This window comes from Helicoverpa armigera, chromosome 4 (genome assembly GCF_030705265.1).
Source record: "Helicoverpa armigera isolate CAAS_96S chromosome 4, ASM3070526v1, whole genome shotgun sequence".
NCBI lineage: Eukaryota > Metazoa > Arthropoda > Insecta > Lepidoptera > Noctuidae > Helicoverpa > Helicoverpa armigera.
In genome coordinates this window covers 13,517,602-13,535,078 of record NC_087123.1, presented here as the reverse complement: position 1 = coordinate 13,535,078, position 17,477 = coordinate 13,517,602, and the positions used below count along the sequence as shown (strand labels likewise).

Sequence of the window (17,477 nt, the reverse complement as noted above, 5' to 3'; positions counted from 1 at the left end):
CATCAATGAGGTAGATATAACACTATGTACAACATACTTGTATTAATTCGAGACGGTTTTGTGTCATGACGTAAGCATATCAATTTCATTCATTTATTACCATAACTTATTGTAACAACGCGTGTCACTTGACTCGCTAGCTTGTTTCAAACTTCAAGCGTAAGCGGAAAATATATTCTAAATTCACTATCAATAAAATAATGGAGCATTTGTTGCAAATAAACTAACTTAAAGGAAAACAACGTCGACTTGCACAGTAGTGAGTTAACCGCTGTCATAACACTATATTGACATAATTATATGGCTACAAGATGTCTAACCGTTCCCAAGAAAACAGTTCATTCTCCGACTTCAGTCAAATTGGAGAAAACGAAAGCCCATATATTACATACTCATGGATCACTGGGATTGCCATATCAATACTATGTTTAATACTACAATGTGTGCTCTTCAAAATGAAGCCGGAGATCAGAAAATTGGACCAGAAGATACTCACACAGCTGACTATAGCAAGATTGACGAACACGGTGTTCGAATACGCAATAGTACATTTCTTTATAAGTTCGTTTGGTAGCAGTGTTACGTTCGCTTTGTATCAACAGACTGATGCTGTTCTTGTGTGCTGGATGTTCGTGTATGCCAGGAATATTTACAACAAAATCGTATGTGTGTTTGTGGTGACGGCGAATTTCGTAACCTTATCAGTGCTCATTTGGCTGTTGACGATTCCCATAGGAGTTTTGTGCCCAGTTTTCCTCGCGTTAGGACAGTACTCAGAGTTCTACAAGTCTTATGTATGGTTAAAATTAATAATTCTATCAATTAACTTGTCTTTTTTCTGTAGAATATTCTTCGTAGTTATTAATAAAAACTATAATTCAAATAGAAACTTTGTTGACATATTGAAATCTTGTGTCATTTCATTTATTTTGGTTTGTATCACCAGTTTGCAAGCTTTAGTGCAAGTTGTGATGACTGATATGGTGCAATTCTTTACACATGGGTATGTTTTCTTTATTCTTAATTCATTTCAAGTAGTTGCTGATACTATAATATTTCTTATTCTCTCTAAAAACTGCTGTTGACAACTGTATGTTATTATCTAGCTCTAGCGTAGTTTTCCTTGTAACTGGAAGTATCGTTTATTACTTTTAGGTCATAAAAATATTTTAGCTGTTAATAAAATGTATAGGTAATTAAGTGATCGTAATTCTTAAGATTTATTTATTTGTATACATAAGAAATAAAGCCAACTTGGTAACGGGTGTATATGTTTTATTAAACACTTTCAATAGGCATATTATACAATGTGTCCCGGGGATAAGTGACCGCCCGAAAATTTTTGAATATTTGTACAAAATTAAGGATAATTTCCTTTATATTTGGGACTTACCGTCTTTGTTTTTTTTTTAATGATTTTTAGAAAATACTGTGACGTGCTGCAGTTTTTTTAAGATATTTCCTAAGTTTTTACATATTTTTAAATTCTTTTTTCTTTATTGACTAGCCGACATCATAGTTTATCAATTAAAATTATCAAACATAACAAAAATGTAATAAAACATTTATTAGAAAAAAAAGAAAATAAAAATTCAAAGAAAATAACGCCTTTTTTTCAGTTTTTCCAAAATAAGTCCAATAAATGCCCCCTTAATATCACTTTCTTTTAATTTATTAATAAACTACATGATATTTCCTACAATAGCTCAGAACAATGTTTGCTGCTATTTCAAACAAATGCAAAAATACAGTCAGTTGAAATTGACTCCTACTCGGTAAAAAAAGAGCAAAGCCTGTTATTAACAGGCCTGACAATAATTTTTTTTTAATGATTTTTTTCAAAAATATAAAAGAAATTATCCTTAATTTTGTACAAATATTCAAAAAATTTCGGGCGGTCACTTATGCCCGGGACACATTGTATACATACAACACAAACAATAACGTCATCTATGTTTATTACTTACACTATAAAACAACAATTAACAAATAAAACAATAATGAAATAAACAAACAGGACATTTTATCCATGATGGTGATGATGAAGAAGGTGCACGTGAGGAACGTGATGATGATGATGACGTTGGTGACGAGTACTACTGTGCTTCATGTCCGCGTGGAATCTATAAATACATAAACAAAGCATGAAATTATTTACATTACATACACCAGTTGTGGTGTCTAGACTAACCTATAGTCTCTTATTTCTCAAAAAAGATTATGAAGAAACCGCTCATTAATATTAGTTTCGAAATCAAAATTCGTTTATTCAAACTTGGCTGCAAAACAGAACTTTTCAAACGTCAGAAATTTACAAAAGACAGCCCCCAAAACGCCCACCCTTCACCACTTCCTGTGTGTTTTTGCTGGGAAGAAAAAGTGGCGCAACAAAATCCTCTTTCAGCTTCCAGTTTTATTGGAGTCAACTGAATACCAGTACTTATCTTAGGTACATAGAGCAAATTATTGTCTGACCTTCATAGTACAGTTATAACATATTTAACGACAAGGAGGTATTACTAAATTTTGAAGACACCTCTAATAATGAACAGTCAAATCATGGGCAGACAAATACGCTACAATTACAACATAGTCTTTCTTTCTTCATCTTTTGGATATAGTCCTCTCCTAGTTTATAATAATACCCGTTATAATGATCATTGATTTATACAAAACTTATCGCAAGCATCTCACCCATTGTTTTTATCCGCGAGGTATTGCACATGTCTCACTGTGCCATCAGGTTCATGCAAGAACAGGTGTCCCTTCACAGTGTCACCGTCTCGATGCTCGTGAAGCTCCTTATGGTCTCCAATGTAAGGATCCTTTACATCGTATTCGAACTCGTGTTTGGGATGTGTCTATAGAAAAATATCAGTCAGATCAACGATTAAGACTACAAAAAAAAAACTCATAATAGTTCCATTGCCAAATGTAGGTGAAATGAGAGAAGGTGAAAAGATACTTCTTAATTTGGTTTGCCTATCTGCAGAATCTAATAATCACTAAGCTTTCTTAAAAAAAATATTGAACGTTACTGTTTATGGTCTCTCAAGCGTCAAGCCTCCTTGTTGCTTTACTTGTTGAATAGTTGAAACGAAGCCCAGAACACAAAATATGTTACCTGGATTTACATATAAATCTGAGAGCAAAGTAAGAATTATAAAAGTTGATAACTAACGTAGTAGTCGATATGCTGATGATCGTGATGGCTGTGGTGGTGGTGATCATCATTAATGTGGATCAGATGATGATGACCTTCGTGCTTGAGGAGGTATTGTGATGAATGACTGGGCGCCGCTGACACAGTCCCTGATGTGACCGCTACCACGCAAAATATCTGTGATAACAATTAAATTATGAAAATTATACAGATAAACTAAAAAAGTGTGCACGCACTTAATTAATTATGAGTGTTCACGCATCGTAATGTTAATGACTGGGAAATCTGATTCAAAATTTTAATTGCTTCCCTTGCAGTTTATATATTTATTTATGTTGGTATTTTTATGATTTTAATTCCTCTAGCTAGTTAAACGTTACACTTGAATAAACACTTAGAATCTTAAGCATCACTTTATCACTATATATTTTTAGAAATATCAAATAGATATGTACCTTCAATAACATATTGTAGCACTGTATTAATCTCAATAACAAACTGATCCGTGTCAGTAAGACACAAGACTTTTATATTGAAAACAATAGCAATCGTGATATAAGTTTCGTTGTAATTGACTGTTCGGCACATATCAAAACTATTTACGACATTTTCATTCGCAACTGTAAGAACATACATAAGAACTATTTCCATGTTTACTAGTTACTTCATGATTTGTCTTATCGTTTTATATATTACAGTGTTTTTTGGTAAGTTCAATTTACCAATCTTTCACAAGATAGTATTAGCAAGTCTGTCAAAGATGACGTCAATTATTCCAAAGCATTTGTTAACAACTGTCTTTATAAATGTTCATACAAAATTGCTCCTGTCCTCCTAGTCCTGATTATGAACAATCATCAGGATATTGACCCCGATCGTTATACGAATTACCTTAAAGTACCTAACAATTTAATAGAAGAATTAAAACTCAATGTTTCAATTAAAACAATTTAATAACTACATGACTAATCAACAATTTTCAGTATCCATAGCAACAGCAGTTGTGTGAGATTAGTGGTGATGATGATGTTCAGGGATAATGTGTTTGGCATGGCCCTCCCGCTTCACGTTGGCGTTAAATCTGCGGATAAAGCAAAATACATCTTATTACTGTTGGGTGAAGACTTTAAAGCTTTTATTTAACTATAACTACGTGACCGTTTGCATGTGGTTCGATAGAATTATAGGAGTAATGACGCAGAGGGAATACGTTAATGTAATATTATTACAACTATTACGTACTAATGTTTATCATTGTTTAGCCACATTTATGATGGCGCATGATACATTCATTTACATATTATTTGGATAATACGAGAAAATTTTGATGTAAGGAGCTTTTGTTACTCACCCGGACTTCTTGTCAGCATAGTACTCCACGATCCTGATGGTACCGTCAGGCTCGTGCAGACTGTACACGCCCTTCACGACGTGACCGTCGCGCGCCTCGTGCTGAGACTTCTTGTCGCCGGTGTGAGGGTCCACCACTTTGTACGCGAACTCATACTTAGGGTGAGACTGTAACAAATGCACCAATTAGTTACGTTACTACAAAACAATAAATCATAGTAAGTGTAGAAGTAATGAAGTTTTCATACATAGTACTCAACGTGTTTCTCTGTGGCTTTGCCGTGGTGCTGCTTGATGCTCTGTGAGGAGGAGGCGTGGCCGTGGTGTTCCTCGTGGTGTCCGTGGTGATGCTCCTCCTGGTGCTGCTCGTGCTGCTCCTCATGATGTTCCTCGTGGTGTACGGGCTCGTGCTTGCTCTCGTGAGTTTGGTGCAGTACGATGCTCTGCGATGACACAGCGTGACCGTGACCGTGCTGGTAGTCGTGACCGTGTTGCGGCCGCGCGCTCACTGCAGCGAGCAGAGTTGCGACTAGGATAATCTAGAAATCAATTTTGATTATTAATTTCAAATGGAGAAAATTTTGCTTTGGCATTTAATCTAATATCCGATTAGAATCAGTCTCAATATCTACAATGTATTTTTTTAAATTTATTTGTGCTCCTGAACTTACTTTTGGAAACATTTTTTTCTTCAACGCTGTTGATACTGAAGTAACTGAACCAAATCTGTGAATATGATAACTTATCTCTGTCCTTTTATATGGAAACTTCAAGTATGTGAACTGATTTTACGCAATATTTCAGTCGATCAAAGTTCAACCACTTTTTTACCGAAGTTGATGAAGTACCGTGAAAGTCGTCACAAGGACTCGGTATGTGAAAGCCCTAAAAATATATATTACCGCTTTAAGCCTTCTCTTTAAAAATTATACGATTCCTAATTTCTATCAGTCAGTTTTTATATTATTTTCTAAAGGATGTTCTGTTGGTAGAGGTTAGTTACGTTTCTTGTTGTTGCATTTATTTGTCTACTAGCTGTTGCCCGCGACTTCGTCTGCGTGAGCAATATAGAATTTCCAATTTCGTTTATTTAATCGTTCATTGCTCAACCTCCGTAGGTGATAGCGTGATAATATATAGCCTATGTGTTGAACCGGCCCCCACTTAATAGTCATGCAAAATTTGATTTACATCCAAGCAGTACTTTTTGAGTTTATCCGGGACAAACATACAGACAAACAGATAAACAGACATACAGACAAAAATTCTAAAAACTACATATTTGGGTTCAGAATTGATTATGGATCACCCCCCAAGTATTCTTTTTAAAAAATATTCAATGTACAGTTTCGACTTTCCTATCATTTTATTATATGTATAGATGTATAGATATAGATAAGCAGTTGTATCAAAACTGACTGATACTACCTCCTTCACCTACTGAAAACCCGCTTCTTGAGGAAACTTCTCTACTCCTGCACATAGACCAAAATAAGCTTATTATATAGACAAACTAGTAGATGACTTAACATAGGTTAGTCATCCTATATTTATATCCTAGTAGTTTTTGCGTGAAAGAGGAACAAACATTCGTATTTATAGTAGTAGTAGGTATATTTCAGTTACTAGCTTCTGCCCGCGACTTCGTACGCGGATCCTGTCCCTTATGCCAGCGACTACGGGGTCGGCAAAATCGAAGATCTGAATCGTCTGATATTGAATTTTAAGGGCCCGTTGACTGGAAAACAACGGAATACGCATAGCCATTAGAAATGTTCCATATATTTAATTTTTGTACTTCAACGGCCAAAGGCACAGCAGACTAAACAAAACGCTAAGAACTGAACCGCAATAGACGTGACCATAGGCATAAACATAGTAATTCTAATTAGTCCGCATTTAAGTTGTGTGTGGCAAAAATATTACACGTAATAATTACGTTAAAAACATTAAATGCTACTGAGATGACAAAGTCGTGCTGACTTAGTGGAAGTCGTGGTGGTTTAGTGGGTAGAGAACCAATCTCTCAAGTCATGAGTGTACGTCTTTGATTCCAGATCTGGCAAGTACCTGCCAATACAACTTTTATAAGTTCGTATGTACTTTCTACGTATATTTTGGATACCAATGACCGTTATTTGGAGGGGATGTTAAACTGTAGGTTCCGGCTGTCATTGAACATTCTTGGCAGTCGTTATGGGTAGTCATAAGCCAGTAAGTCTGACCAGTTTTACCAAGGGGTGTTGAATTGAGCGGGTAACCGGGTTGTGGAGGTCAGATAGGCAGTCGCTCCTTGTAAAACACTGGTACTCAGTTCCATCGTGACTGGAAGTCGACTCTAACATAATTGGGAAAAAGGCTCTTGAGATAATAACGACAATAATATATAATAAATAAGCACCGCAGGACATCTGAGGCTGATGACGGGGAGTAGCGACCCCGCGGAGCTATACTAAGTTCTCCAGGGAGAGTATACTGTCCCCCATCTCCGGCCGGTCGGAGTGAACCGTGACTGGGGTAGGTCTCACGCCTCTGGCTTGGCTTGGCCGTCCAGAGTGGAGTCGCTAGAGCAGGGTTAGTAGCCCTGCTCGGAGGATAGGTGCCTCGTGGTAAGTGACCCACAGGGAGCGCGTAATCTGCGTTTAAAATCCACCGAGGTATCCTCACACTTCAGCCGCTCATGTCCCTGTTGCCCTCTTGTTGCTATTCAGTGACTGATTCCCGGGGGCCCAGTAAGTGAGTGTTATATCTTTTGTTTGTGAGAAGGAGAAAAGGAAAATACGTGTCCATTATTTAGGGTTATCTAAAAGACGGACTTATTACTTTTTTTGATTCGCCATACCTATTTCATAACATTCATTTCTATACATTTCAAGTGTAGTATTGCTCTTGAAGTTCCACATCAGGTGTTCCAGATCTTCGATGTATGTCAATAGAGAGTACTTATCAGATTGAACCACTTTTGCTAAAACGTCATATCTTTATATGCGATAGTCTAGCTGGCTCCTGGGGTTCCACATCAGGTGTTTTACATCTTCAATTTTTATAAGTCAACAGAGAGTGCTTATCAGATTGAACCACTTTTGCTAAAACGTCACACCTCTATATGCTATAGTCTAGCTGGGCCCCTGGAGTTCCACATCAGGTGTTTTAGATCCTCAATTTGTATAAGTCAATAGAAAGTGCTTATCAAATTGAACAACTTTTGCTAAAACGTCATACCTGTATATGGTACAGAGAAGCTGGGCTCTTGGGGTTCCACATCAGGTGTTCCAGATCCTAAAATTTATTATCTCAGCTGAAAATGCTCATCACATGAAACAATTTTTGCCATGGCACCATTTTTGTATCTCTTATAGTTTTGTTGGTCTGTTGGTGTTCTGCATCAGGTCTTCAAGTTCCGAAGATAAATTATAGCCTATATGTTGACCAGGCTTAATATTGATACAACAAAGAAAAAATCATTGAAATCCGTTCAGTAGTTCGGAAGATTAGCGTGTACAAACAAACAGACATACAGACATACAGACATACAGACATACAGACAAACAGACAATTTTTTTTTTTTGGATTTGTGCTCCATTACTGTTTCTAAACCCCACCCAATAATTTTTTTTTTAATATATTCAATGTACAGACACAGTTTTTTTACAGATTTATTATATGTATAGATTTAATCTGACTATTTATTCTGGGTATTTGCCTAAACATGTGTAACTGATTAACATTCATAAACATCCTAACAGTCTAGATTTTGAGGTTTATCTTAATATTATACTTTAAAATTGACAAATAATATTAAGCAAACCTACCCCGCTAGTTTTTAACAGCCAACTTATAATTTTGACCCAGAAGAGTTCTCATTTGTATGAAATTTTCTTTCTTATATTATTAAGCTGATGATAAAGAAAAGCTATTCATTAGCCAATTGATTAAGGAAAGCTGTAGCTTACTATCTATCCAACTCTGTAAATTACTATCGATCTATATTGCATACGAAGCCACAAAACATGATTTATGATATTTCTATAATGTACAGTACAATTTCTATACTTTCAATAAAATGATAAAATGGTAGTCCATATATCCCCTAGTTTTTCAATATATACTCAAGGTGAGTTGTACCATTTAACTACAACGATAACCAAATCGTACATAACCAGACGTCAACTGATCGCCCATAGGGCGATTTGATGACATTGTTATAGCTAAATAGAGCAACCCACCCTTAATATTTGATAGGTCGCTAAAAAGTTTGTTTATTTGTTTGAAAGCGCCAGTCTTGAGAACTATGTATTTATCTGATTTGAAAAAATATTTCAGTATTAGATTTATGAGGAGCACATTGATGGAGGATATTCACTTCATATTAGGTATCTAGGTGCGTGAAATAATTAACATGGCGCGCTGGTAAGATCGGTGGCAAAAACTAATAAGTCATAAATCAAGGCTAGTGATATTTTCTTTTCTATAATTCTCCAATTGGATACCTACTTACAAATGCCAAAAGATCAGAAAAAAAAATTTTTCCTTTATTCGGAAAATAATTGTCAATACCTACTTATATTATTGTCAATAATTCACATAATGTTGTGTTTCACCACTCGAGTTTCGAGTGTATTTTTTCTTTCATCTCGGTGACTACTACACCATCCTTCCTTAACTACATTCTTGCTAATATAACAAAGTCAAAACATTACTTCTATTATTTTTGTAGTTGGGTATCTTATTTTTACGACAGTCGTTTGTTTTGCATAAGTGAATTCTTAAGAATATTGAATTCGTACCAAATTACCGTTTGAACTTACATAGTACTTGATGAGAACATAGTAGGAGCGTGATATTCGAAACATAGGGGATGGTATTAAAACGAGGATGTTACTGAAATTGCCTTTATTTCAACAAAATAATACAATAATTAGGCAGTATACAATATCTATGTTGTGCATGTTTTAATTGGTAGTAATAACATAAGTTAAAATTAGAGTCAAATAGTATTTAAATCTTTTTCCTGCCCACTAACACTATTGTGTTGCATATTAACCAGCCATATAAATATTTTTAGGCCTATTTTGTAAGAATAACTCATGAATTTGTTTTAAATCTTATCAAGCAGTCGTTACGGGTAGTCAGAAGACAGTAAGTCTGACACCAGTCTAACCAAGGGGTATTGGGTTGCCCGGGTAACTGGGTCAAGGAGGTCAGATAGGCAGTCGCTTCTTGTAAAGCACTGGTACTCAGCTGAATCCGGATAGACTGGAAGCCGACCCCAACATAGTTGGGAAAAGGCTCGGAGGATGATGATGACATATTAAGCAAAAGAAAAGGTTAAAACAAAGATAAAATTTAATTTCAAAACAACTTTATTAAAAAATATACAAAAATACAACAATCTTATGATACAAGTCTAACAAAAATAATGTTAATGATGAGATTAGTGATGATGATGATGTTCTGGGACGATGTGTTGGGCGTGACCTTTCCTTTGCACGTTGGCGTTGAATCTAAAACAGAAGATTTAGCTATAGACAGTTTTAGTATAACTGTTGCTACTAGGAAGAGTCGCCGCTATGAATAGCCGACGCAATATTTTTTTGCCATAATGGCTGTTCTCTCTAAAGTGCTTAGCTCAGCTAGGACCCGCAATCTAATGAAATGCTCAAGCTTGCATTTACACGGACATACTATAGGTGCACTCTCTGCTCCCTGCCCCTCACAGTCTGAAGGAATGGCAATCCGACATTATTGCAGAGAGATTGGGCGACTGATAGTCATTTGTTTATAACAGTACAAATTATAAAATCCTTGTTTCTGTTCAATGTTTCATCTAGAGTATGATACATACCCGGTTTTCTTATCGGCATGGTACTCAACAACACGGACTGTGCCATCAGCTTCGTGTAAGCTGTACACTCCCTTCACGACGTCACCGTCCCTTGATTCATGCTGTGATTTCTTGTCGCCGGTATGAGGGTCCACCACTTTATACGCGAACTCGTACTTAGGGTGAGACTGTTGAAAAACGATGCACATTAGATGGAAAAACAAAAAGCTATCGTACCATTTCTTTTGTTTTCTATTTAAGAAATAACATACATAGTACTCGACGTGTTTCTCTGTGGCTTTGCCGTGATACTGCTTGATGCTCTGTGAGGAGGAGGCGTGGCCGTGGTGTTCGTGGTGATGGTGATCCTGTGCAGCGACCGCCGCTACAGCTACCGTGATGAGGACGATCTAAAAATGAATAGATTATTATTGAATTGCTTTAATTGTTTGTCATCAAAACAATTTCGAAACATGTTCATTGGAATGGGTTGATGGTGGTCGTGCTCTTCACTTGGCCTCTTCTAGTGAGTATTCTAAACTAATAGGCTGTGATAGATTCTACAAGTAAAATAATGCGAGCACGTTTTAAAATACTTATTTAAAAATATCGCAATTATTATACCTTAGTGAACATGATTGCTGCTTATGTTAATTCCCTTTCTCTTGAAAGTACTGAGTAAACTGATAATTTTGAGGGCAGAATTCGACTTTTTATATCTGCAGTGTGTAAGTTTGATCACATTTTCGTAATTGTAAAGTGAACCAGTTTTTATTTGCAAACTTGAATTGTATGTGATTTACCTACTTACCTAAGTACCAAATTGAGCTTCCAATTAATTAATTACATGTTTTTAACCCCCGACGCAAAAACGACGGGGTGTTATAAGTTTGACGTGTCTGTGTGTGTGTGTGTGTGTGTGTGTGTGTGTGTGTGTGTGTATGTGGCATCGTAGCTCCCAAACGGATGATCCGATTGTAATGCGGTTTTTTTTGTTTAAAAGGTATGTCAGTCGGGAGTGTTCTTAGCTATGTTTGGTGGAAATCGGTTCAGGTCTTCAAGGTCATCAGCTCGTTTGCTAGATGTGATAGGAATGTTACACGGTCAGTTTACTTGCAAGTATATGTGGGATCTGAAATTTGAAACACTAATGTCTTTTGGAACCACTGAGCTGGTCTGCTGTTAGGGCACGAAGGTAGGAGACGTAACCCTGAACTGCCTTTTAGTAAACCCATCGAGTTTGGGCTCGTTGAATTTGTCTTGACGAGTTCTCTTTATGTTTCTGATTGACGAGAACCTGATGCTGGAAATGGGATGTGGCGGATGAAACCCTGGAATGCCGGAATGAAACGGATAAACCGATTTATATTTTTGCTGAAAATCTAGAATGTCCAAAGGTTAATCTTTATTGTTTCTCAATCTGTGCAATTCTCCCAGAGCCAGTTTGTCATGGGGATTGTTAAACAGCTTCCTTTGGCCGAGATCGCATATAGCGACCCCATCTTAAGATAAAATAAATTAAATGAAAGAAGGAAAAATTAAGGAGCTCCTTTAAAAAGCATGAAATAAAATTAAATTATAAATTTAAAAAAACCCCCGACCCAAAAAAGTACGCAATAATTATGACAAAAGGTTAAAAACGCTAAACCCTATAAAAGCAAAAAATAACTTTTAACACTACGTAAACTAAATTTTGACGTGTCGGGGGACCGCTTTTTACCTTCATAAATACTTACATAAATCAAATGATACCTACCTCTAATTACAACCTTCGTTTAAAAAAAAACACTTATCTAAAGTAATGAATTAGAGCGGTCCCCCGACACGACAAAATTTAGTTTACGTAGTGTTAAAAGTTATTTTTTGCTTTTTATAGGGTTTAGCGTTTTTAACCTTTTGTCATAATTATTGCGTACTTTTTTTTGGGTCGGGGGTTTTTTATAAAGTGTGTGTGAACCAAAACTCAGAAGAGTTGATGAAAATATTTCCTTAGAATAGAAGCAAAGTTAGAAACGTTGTTAGATTGTTGACAGTAAAACAAGTCTTTATGAAAACAATATAATTTTATTTAAAAAAAGCAAATACTGATCTATAAAACAATGTTTAACATGATAAAAAATAAAAACATAGTAATTATTTAATTTATTCTAATGACATTAATGATGGTGTTTATCTGGTACTAAATGGTGGACGCTGTGCTTCACATCAGCATGGAAACTGAAAAGTAAAACATAAATATGATTTGATAAGTAACAAAAATAATATCTTAATCCTAGTCTAATCGCAAGGCGATCTAGGGAAGACAGACTTTTGTTTTGTTGTTCAGAAATTACAAATTATTAAAACCGAAAAGCTTTGAAGATTTGGTTATGAAAAGTCGGAAAATCTACTCATATTTATTTACAACGCTTTGTTGTCATTCTCTACGGGGAGCTTAAAAATTTCCTTTAAGTTTAGTAGAATAAAATAATTGTCTATCTCATTAGTCGAAGCAGAGTAAAAGCAAAAGGAAATATGGATGACTTTCCGAATGATATCTGTTTATAATTTAATATTTGTTTTAAAAATACTTATACCTATACTGCACTGCCAAGTAATGTGTTTACTACTTACCCAGTATGCTTATCAGCATGGTAGTGAATATGTCTGGTAGAACCATCAGGTTCATGCAGGGAGTACTCTCCTTTGACGCTGTCACCATCGCGGTGCTCATGATGAGACTTGTCATCACCAGTGTGGTGACTCTTCACTTCATACTCGAACTTGTATTTGGGATGCGTCTGAAAATGATATGGATGAATATTCAGGTTAGTTGCTGTATTGTGGTTTATGTGCACGTATGAATAGAAAAACCATTTAAGGTTTTTTGTGTGAAAATATTACTGTTGCGAATGATATTTTATACGTTACAGTTAGTTATCAGTAAAAGTGTTAGCTCCTGGTTCTTGAGGTTTGAATCCCTATCACGGTAGGGCCAACTATTTATAATAATTATCTCATGAACTACTGGATCGATTTGAAGTTAGATTAGATAGCACATTAAGAAAAATATAAAAAAAACTTTTTTCTATCTAGTTGGGCTACGCAGATTTTACTGGATGCGGGTAAAACCGCTGGCGGAACCTTGTACAAGATATACCTAATATTAATGATATTTTCATCAGCAGCTAATAAACTTACATAGTAGTCCACGTGGTGATGTCCATGTTTGTCCTTTATTTCCACGGGCTGGTGGTGACCTTCGTGCTTGGAGATGTGGATGTGTGAGTGACCGTCGTCAGCGGCAACCATAGCTGCTATAGCCATCAGAGCTAATAAGCACACCTAGAAAATAGGATTAATATAAATTTAATTTTCAAGTTTTTCTTTGTTGTCATTATCTTTAAGATTTTAATTTTATTATTGAAAATATATATTTGATTGAAATTATCTTGTAATTCTAATTAATTTCCCTCAGACTTTTCCGATAATTTACTTTTTTTTAGTCCTTCGTCTCAGTGTTGACAGTCTAACACTCACCTTTGAAGCCATGTTTTAGTTTGTTAGACTTTGTATTGTCCTGTGCACACCTGGTAGTGAACTGATAAATTTTCCCAAATGCCCAACGTTTATATTCAAAATAAAAGCTATTAATATTGCAATAATTTCACTCTAGATTTTAAACGGCGATAGTAATGTAACATTTGAATGTGCAAACTTTTTCAACATTTCGTAAAAGTACATTCACACGCTTACATACGCGTTCAAAACCATTACGAATTTGCGATCGTTGTAGGGAAATGTTATTATTCAATTAATTTAAAAATAACTGAGAACTGCATTCCTTGCGTAAGGCATAAATACGTAAGGTGTCGTACCCTGGGAAAAGGCACGACATTACAATATGCTGTTTTTAATCATGTTGATAATGAATACCATCAAAACATGTAGTAATAAGTATTATTTATAATTAATATAATTATGGTAAGATTAAAAGTATTCATGTGTTCTTTAAGTATGCCTCTATAATCATAAAATAACACTCAATTTTTTTACGTAAAAAAGCAGTATTGCCTTAATTTGGAACTCAAAGCTTTCGTTTACCATGATGTTAATAAGTGATGATATTATGATAATAAATAAAAAAAATACTTTTGGATTTATTTACACTAACTACTGATAAAATATACCGGTTAAGTTTGTAAGCGTCCCTACGAAACTTCTCCTAAATATGTACCTACATACATAGCCTAAAACGAAACACAATAATACATATCCCACTCAATTGGTTTCTCTCTTGTGAGTGTAACAAGTCAGTGGAATGTACAGTCAACTTCAGGTCAGTGGTAACAGTTTTATAGGAAAATCGTACCTATTACTATTATGTTAAGGTGCATGACAGTTACCACTGATGTGCGGTCTACCGTACTAATAACCAAACAAAAAAATTACCGACTTCAAAAAAGGTAGTTCTCAGTTGAACCTATAATATGTACCTATGTATATTTGTGCACGATTGTCTCACGGTTGTTTAAACTGATTTTGATGCGGTTTTTCGCATAGCTTTTGTCAGACTTAGGAAAAGGTTTTAGGTACCACCACCTAAATTTTATTCAAGCCGGTTTATTTTTTTTGTAAAACGTTGTTCATTAGGTTTTACTACATTAGTGCTTATTATAGCTAAAAGTAAAGTCAAAACTACCAAATATATTTTCATGCTGCTTTTGGTAATAGATGGGATTAGAGATTCAAGGAAAACGTTGAGATGTGTTTGTAAATATACTTATTTATTTATTGTAGGTAGCAAAACCAGGACTTACCAGCATGACATAATAAATAAAGATTTTGTAAAATGTGAATGAATTTCAAATTATTTTTTTACCTACTTTCAATATTTGGTTACTCGGATACCTTTTCGCTCAATCTATCATTTCGTACTTCATTCTGAAGCTTAACACCTGAACGATGCCAATGAAACTTAATAAAATCTTACTGTCCGTCTTTCCGAAAGGGATCAAAACTTTTTTGGTAAAAAAAAAATTATAAATATATAAATGTTTTATTAGGATAACACGCACACAAACACACACTATGTCAAATCTACGATTCACTATGATTCACTTTCACGTTACCTATCTGTGGAAATTAATAACGAGACTACTGGTATCCATACCACAAGTTAAATCTTACTTTGGGTAGCAGTGTTCAACAAATTGTTATAACTGATGTGTGTTTTCCTTGTAGGTATGTATCTTTTTGAGACAATAAACTATTTATTTAGAGGTATATTTATAAAAATAAGGTAAAATTATTTGGTTTGTAACTTGGGAACACCAATTTTGTAGAGCACTGAATAATAGTAATAGAAATAGTAGTATTTGCATTCTACTATTTAAAACTGTATTTAAAACTGTCTGAAAAACTGTAATCAAATTATAAGAAAGTTACTTGCATATTATTTATTGTGTCCATCAATCGGTGCTTTTAGTATTATAATTGTTAATTTCGACTTTCTAACTGATAGGTATGAAAGATGCAAGTGTATAGCATTTTCATCTGTTTTTTTTTCTGAATGCGAATATCTTTCTGTAATCTTCTTTCAACAAATAGTAAAGAAAACCAGTTTATAAAAAATATAATATTTATTCAAAGCCTCCCATTTTCACAATAACTCTTTACATACTAAATCAACAACGGCTGAATGTTATCACAATGTTAGCAGTTCAATCCTTTAGTGATGATGATGATGATGAGGGATGATATGGTCCACATGTACTTTGTAGTCGCTCTTGGTGTCGTGACCGTCACGGTGCTCGTGCTGCTCCTTGTGGTCGCCAGTGTGTTTGTCGTCTACTTTGTATTCGAACTCGTACTTGGGGTAGGCCTGGAAGAAAATACAAGGAATTATTTAAGGAATTACGAGTGCTCTGTCTTACCCGACTGCCAAGTAGTGGTATGTTTTCAATATAAGAAAACTAAAGTTCGATGGAATGGTTTTAGGTAGTACTATGGTCGAGCACATCAATTAATCAAATTGGATCCTCTAAACAGAAAAAGTATTTCTCTAAATATCACCACCCGAACTAGAGTAGGTAGGAAACCGTTAGCAAAAACGAATCAATGTTCAAGTTTAAGAGTATTTTTGGTAAATTGAATCTGACACGCAATATTGAACACGCAACTCGGTGCAAGATGTGTTACACCTTACACATTGCACGTAATTTTGTCCTAAAGCTAATATTTATAGGTATACTAACATAGTAGTCCACGTGATGATGTCCATGCTCATCCTTAACTTCCACTTCATGGTGGTGACCATCGTGTCTGTGGAAATGTTGGGAGGAGTACGCGTGTTCGGAACACACGGCTGAAACTGCCACCACGGCTAAGATGCAGATCACCTGTTAGAACAATGAGATTTGATTATAGAACATCAATCGGTGAGGAAAATGATGATGTATGAGAATCTACGAAAGGTTTAAGATGACTTTAGTTTTAGGATGCTACGTTGCCAAAGTTCACTTTAAAGGAACGATGTTAGAAAGCATTTAGAGTTAGACAAGGAATAATTAGAACTTATAATGAAAAAGTCTTTTTATGCAAGTATTTTTTTTTACCTTGAAGTACATTTTGGTGTTGTTCGTTAGATAAAGTAAAGCTGTACTAATTGTGCTAAGCTCACTAATGAACTGATACATTGTGAGAAAAAATGGCCCCTTTTATATGAAAATCATAACAATCAAGGTAAAACGGATTTCACTTCATAATGGTTGGCACTAAAAATTATTTACGATATTTTAATGTAGAATGTTTCGTAAAAGTGTATTTTTACGTACACCTACACTAATTGCTCAAGTGACAACGGAAATACAAAATAAGATTATTGTGTCAAATCGTTACTGATTAAGCATTGTCAATAATTATTGAAATAAACTGGGCAACGTTGTTATGTGATCGCTCTGAATTTTCAAACTTTTACTTGCAATGAATGCAGTTAATACGCATTCAGCACATTGAAAATAAGGATAGGTATTTACAATCTTTCATTGGTGATGAAAGGAGCAATAAATTTGACCGCCTGACAACTCCAGGCCTTAAGGCCTTGTTTTTGTTAAGCCTCATCAATCAGTATAAAATATTATGTATTACGAAAACTGTTCT

The 17,477-nt window shown here is 35.1% G+C and overlaps 3 protein-coding genes across 3 annotated transcripts; all 3 read right to left on the bottom strand.

The window, feature by feature from the left end:
* Positions 1-4,174: 4,174 nt before the first annotated feature.
* LOC135116804 (uncharacterized histidine-rich protein DDB_G0274557-like) lies at positions 4,175-5,196 on the bottom strand. Its single transcript, XM_064034375.1, has 4 exons — positions 5,185-5,196; positions 4,762-5,052; positions 4,515-4,681; positions 4,175-4,244 (listed from the first exon to the last, which is right to left on the bottom strand). The coding sequence occupies exons 1-4, from the start codon at positions 5,194-5,196 to the stop codon at positions 4,175-4,177; spliced, it is 540 nt and encodes a 179-aa protein (XP_063890445.1).
* Positions 5,197-9,898: 4,702 nt separating this feature from the next.
* On the bottom strand, positions 9,899-17,014 carry LOC135116803 (adult-specific cuticular protein ACP-22-like). The gene is made up of 4 exons (XM_064034374.1): positions 16,934-17,014; positions 16,574-16,717; positions 10,359-10,525; positions 9,899-10,017 (listed from the first exon to the last, which is right to left on the bottom strand). Exons 1-4 carry the CDS (start codon positions 17,012-17,014, stop codon positions 9,948-9,950), a joined length of 462 nt encoding a protein of 153 aa, XP_063890444.1. The 3' UTR covers positions 9,899-9,947.
* LOC135116829 (cuticle protein 19-like) lies at positions 12,494-13,657 on the bottom strand. Its single transcript, XM_064034411.1, has 3 exons — positions 13,518-13,657; positions 12,951-13,117; positions 12,494-12,554 (listed from the first exon to the last, which is right to left on the bottom strand). Exons 1-3 carry the CDS (start codon positions 13,641-13,643, stop codon positions 12,494-12,496), a joined length of 354 nt encoding a protein of 117 aa, XP_063890481.1. The 5' UTR covers positions 13,644-13,657.
* Positions 17,015-17,477: the final 463 nt, after the last annotated feature.

Excerpts from the sequence above, each read along its gene's own strand:
- LOC135116804 (XM_064034375.1), bottom strand. Across the intron at positions 4,682-4,761 it reads AGAAACACGTTGAGTACTAT|TCTCACCCTAAGTATGAGTT; the intron begins GTATGAAAACTT and ends CATTTGTTACAG. Across the intron at positions 4,245-4,514 it reads TATGCTGACAAGAAGTCCGG|ATTTAACGCCAACGTGAAGC; the intron begins GTGAGTAACAAA and ends CTTTATCCGCAG.
- LOC135116829 (XM_064034411.1), bottom strand. The coding sequence starts at position 13,643 with ATGGCTATAGCAGCTATGGTTGCCGCTGACGACGGTCACTCACACATC. Across the intron at positions 13,118-13,517 it reads ATCACCACGTGGACTACTAT|ACGCATCCCAAATACAAGTT; the intron begins GTAAGTTTATTA and ends TATCATTTTCAG. Across the intron at positions 12,555-12,950 it reads CATGCTGATAAGCATACTGG|TTTCCATGCTGATGTGAAGC; the intron begins GTAAGTAGTAAA and ends TTTACTTTTCAG.
- LOC135116803 (XM_064034374.1), bottom strand. The coding sequence starts at position 17,014 with ATGTATCAGTTCATTAGTGAGCTTAGCACAATTAGTACAGCTTTACTT. Across the intron at positions 16,718-16,933 it reads ACACCAAAATGTACTTCAAG|GTGATCTGCATCTTAGCCGT; the intron begins GTAAAAAAAAAT and ends TTGTTCTAACAG. Across the intron at positions 10,018-10,358 it reads CATGCCGATAAGAAAACCGG|ATTCAACGCCAACGTGCAAA; the intron begins GTATGTATCATA and ends CTTCTGTTTTAG.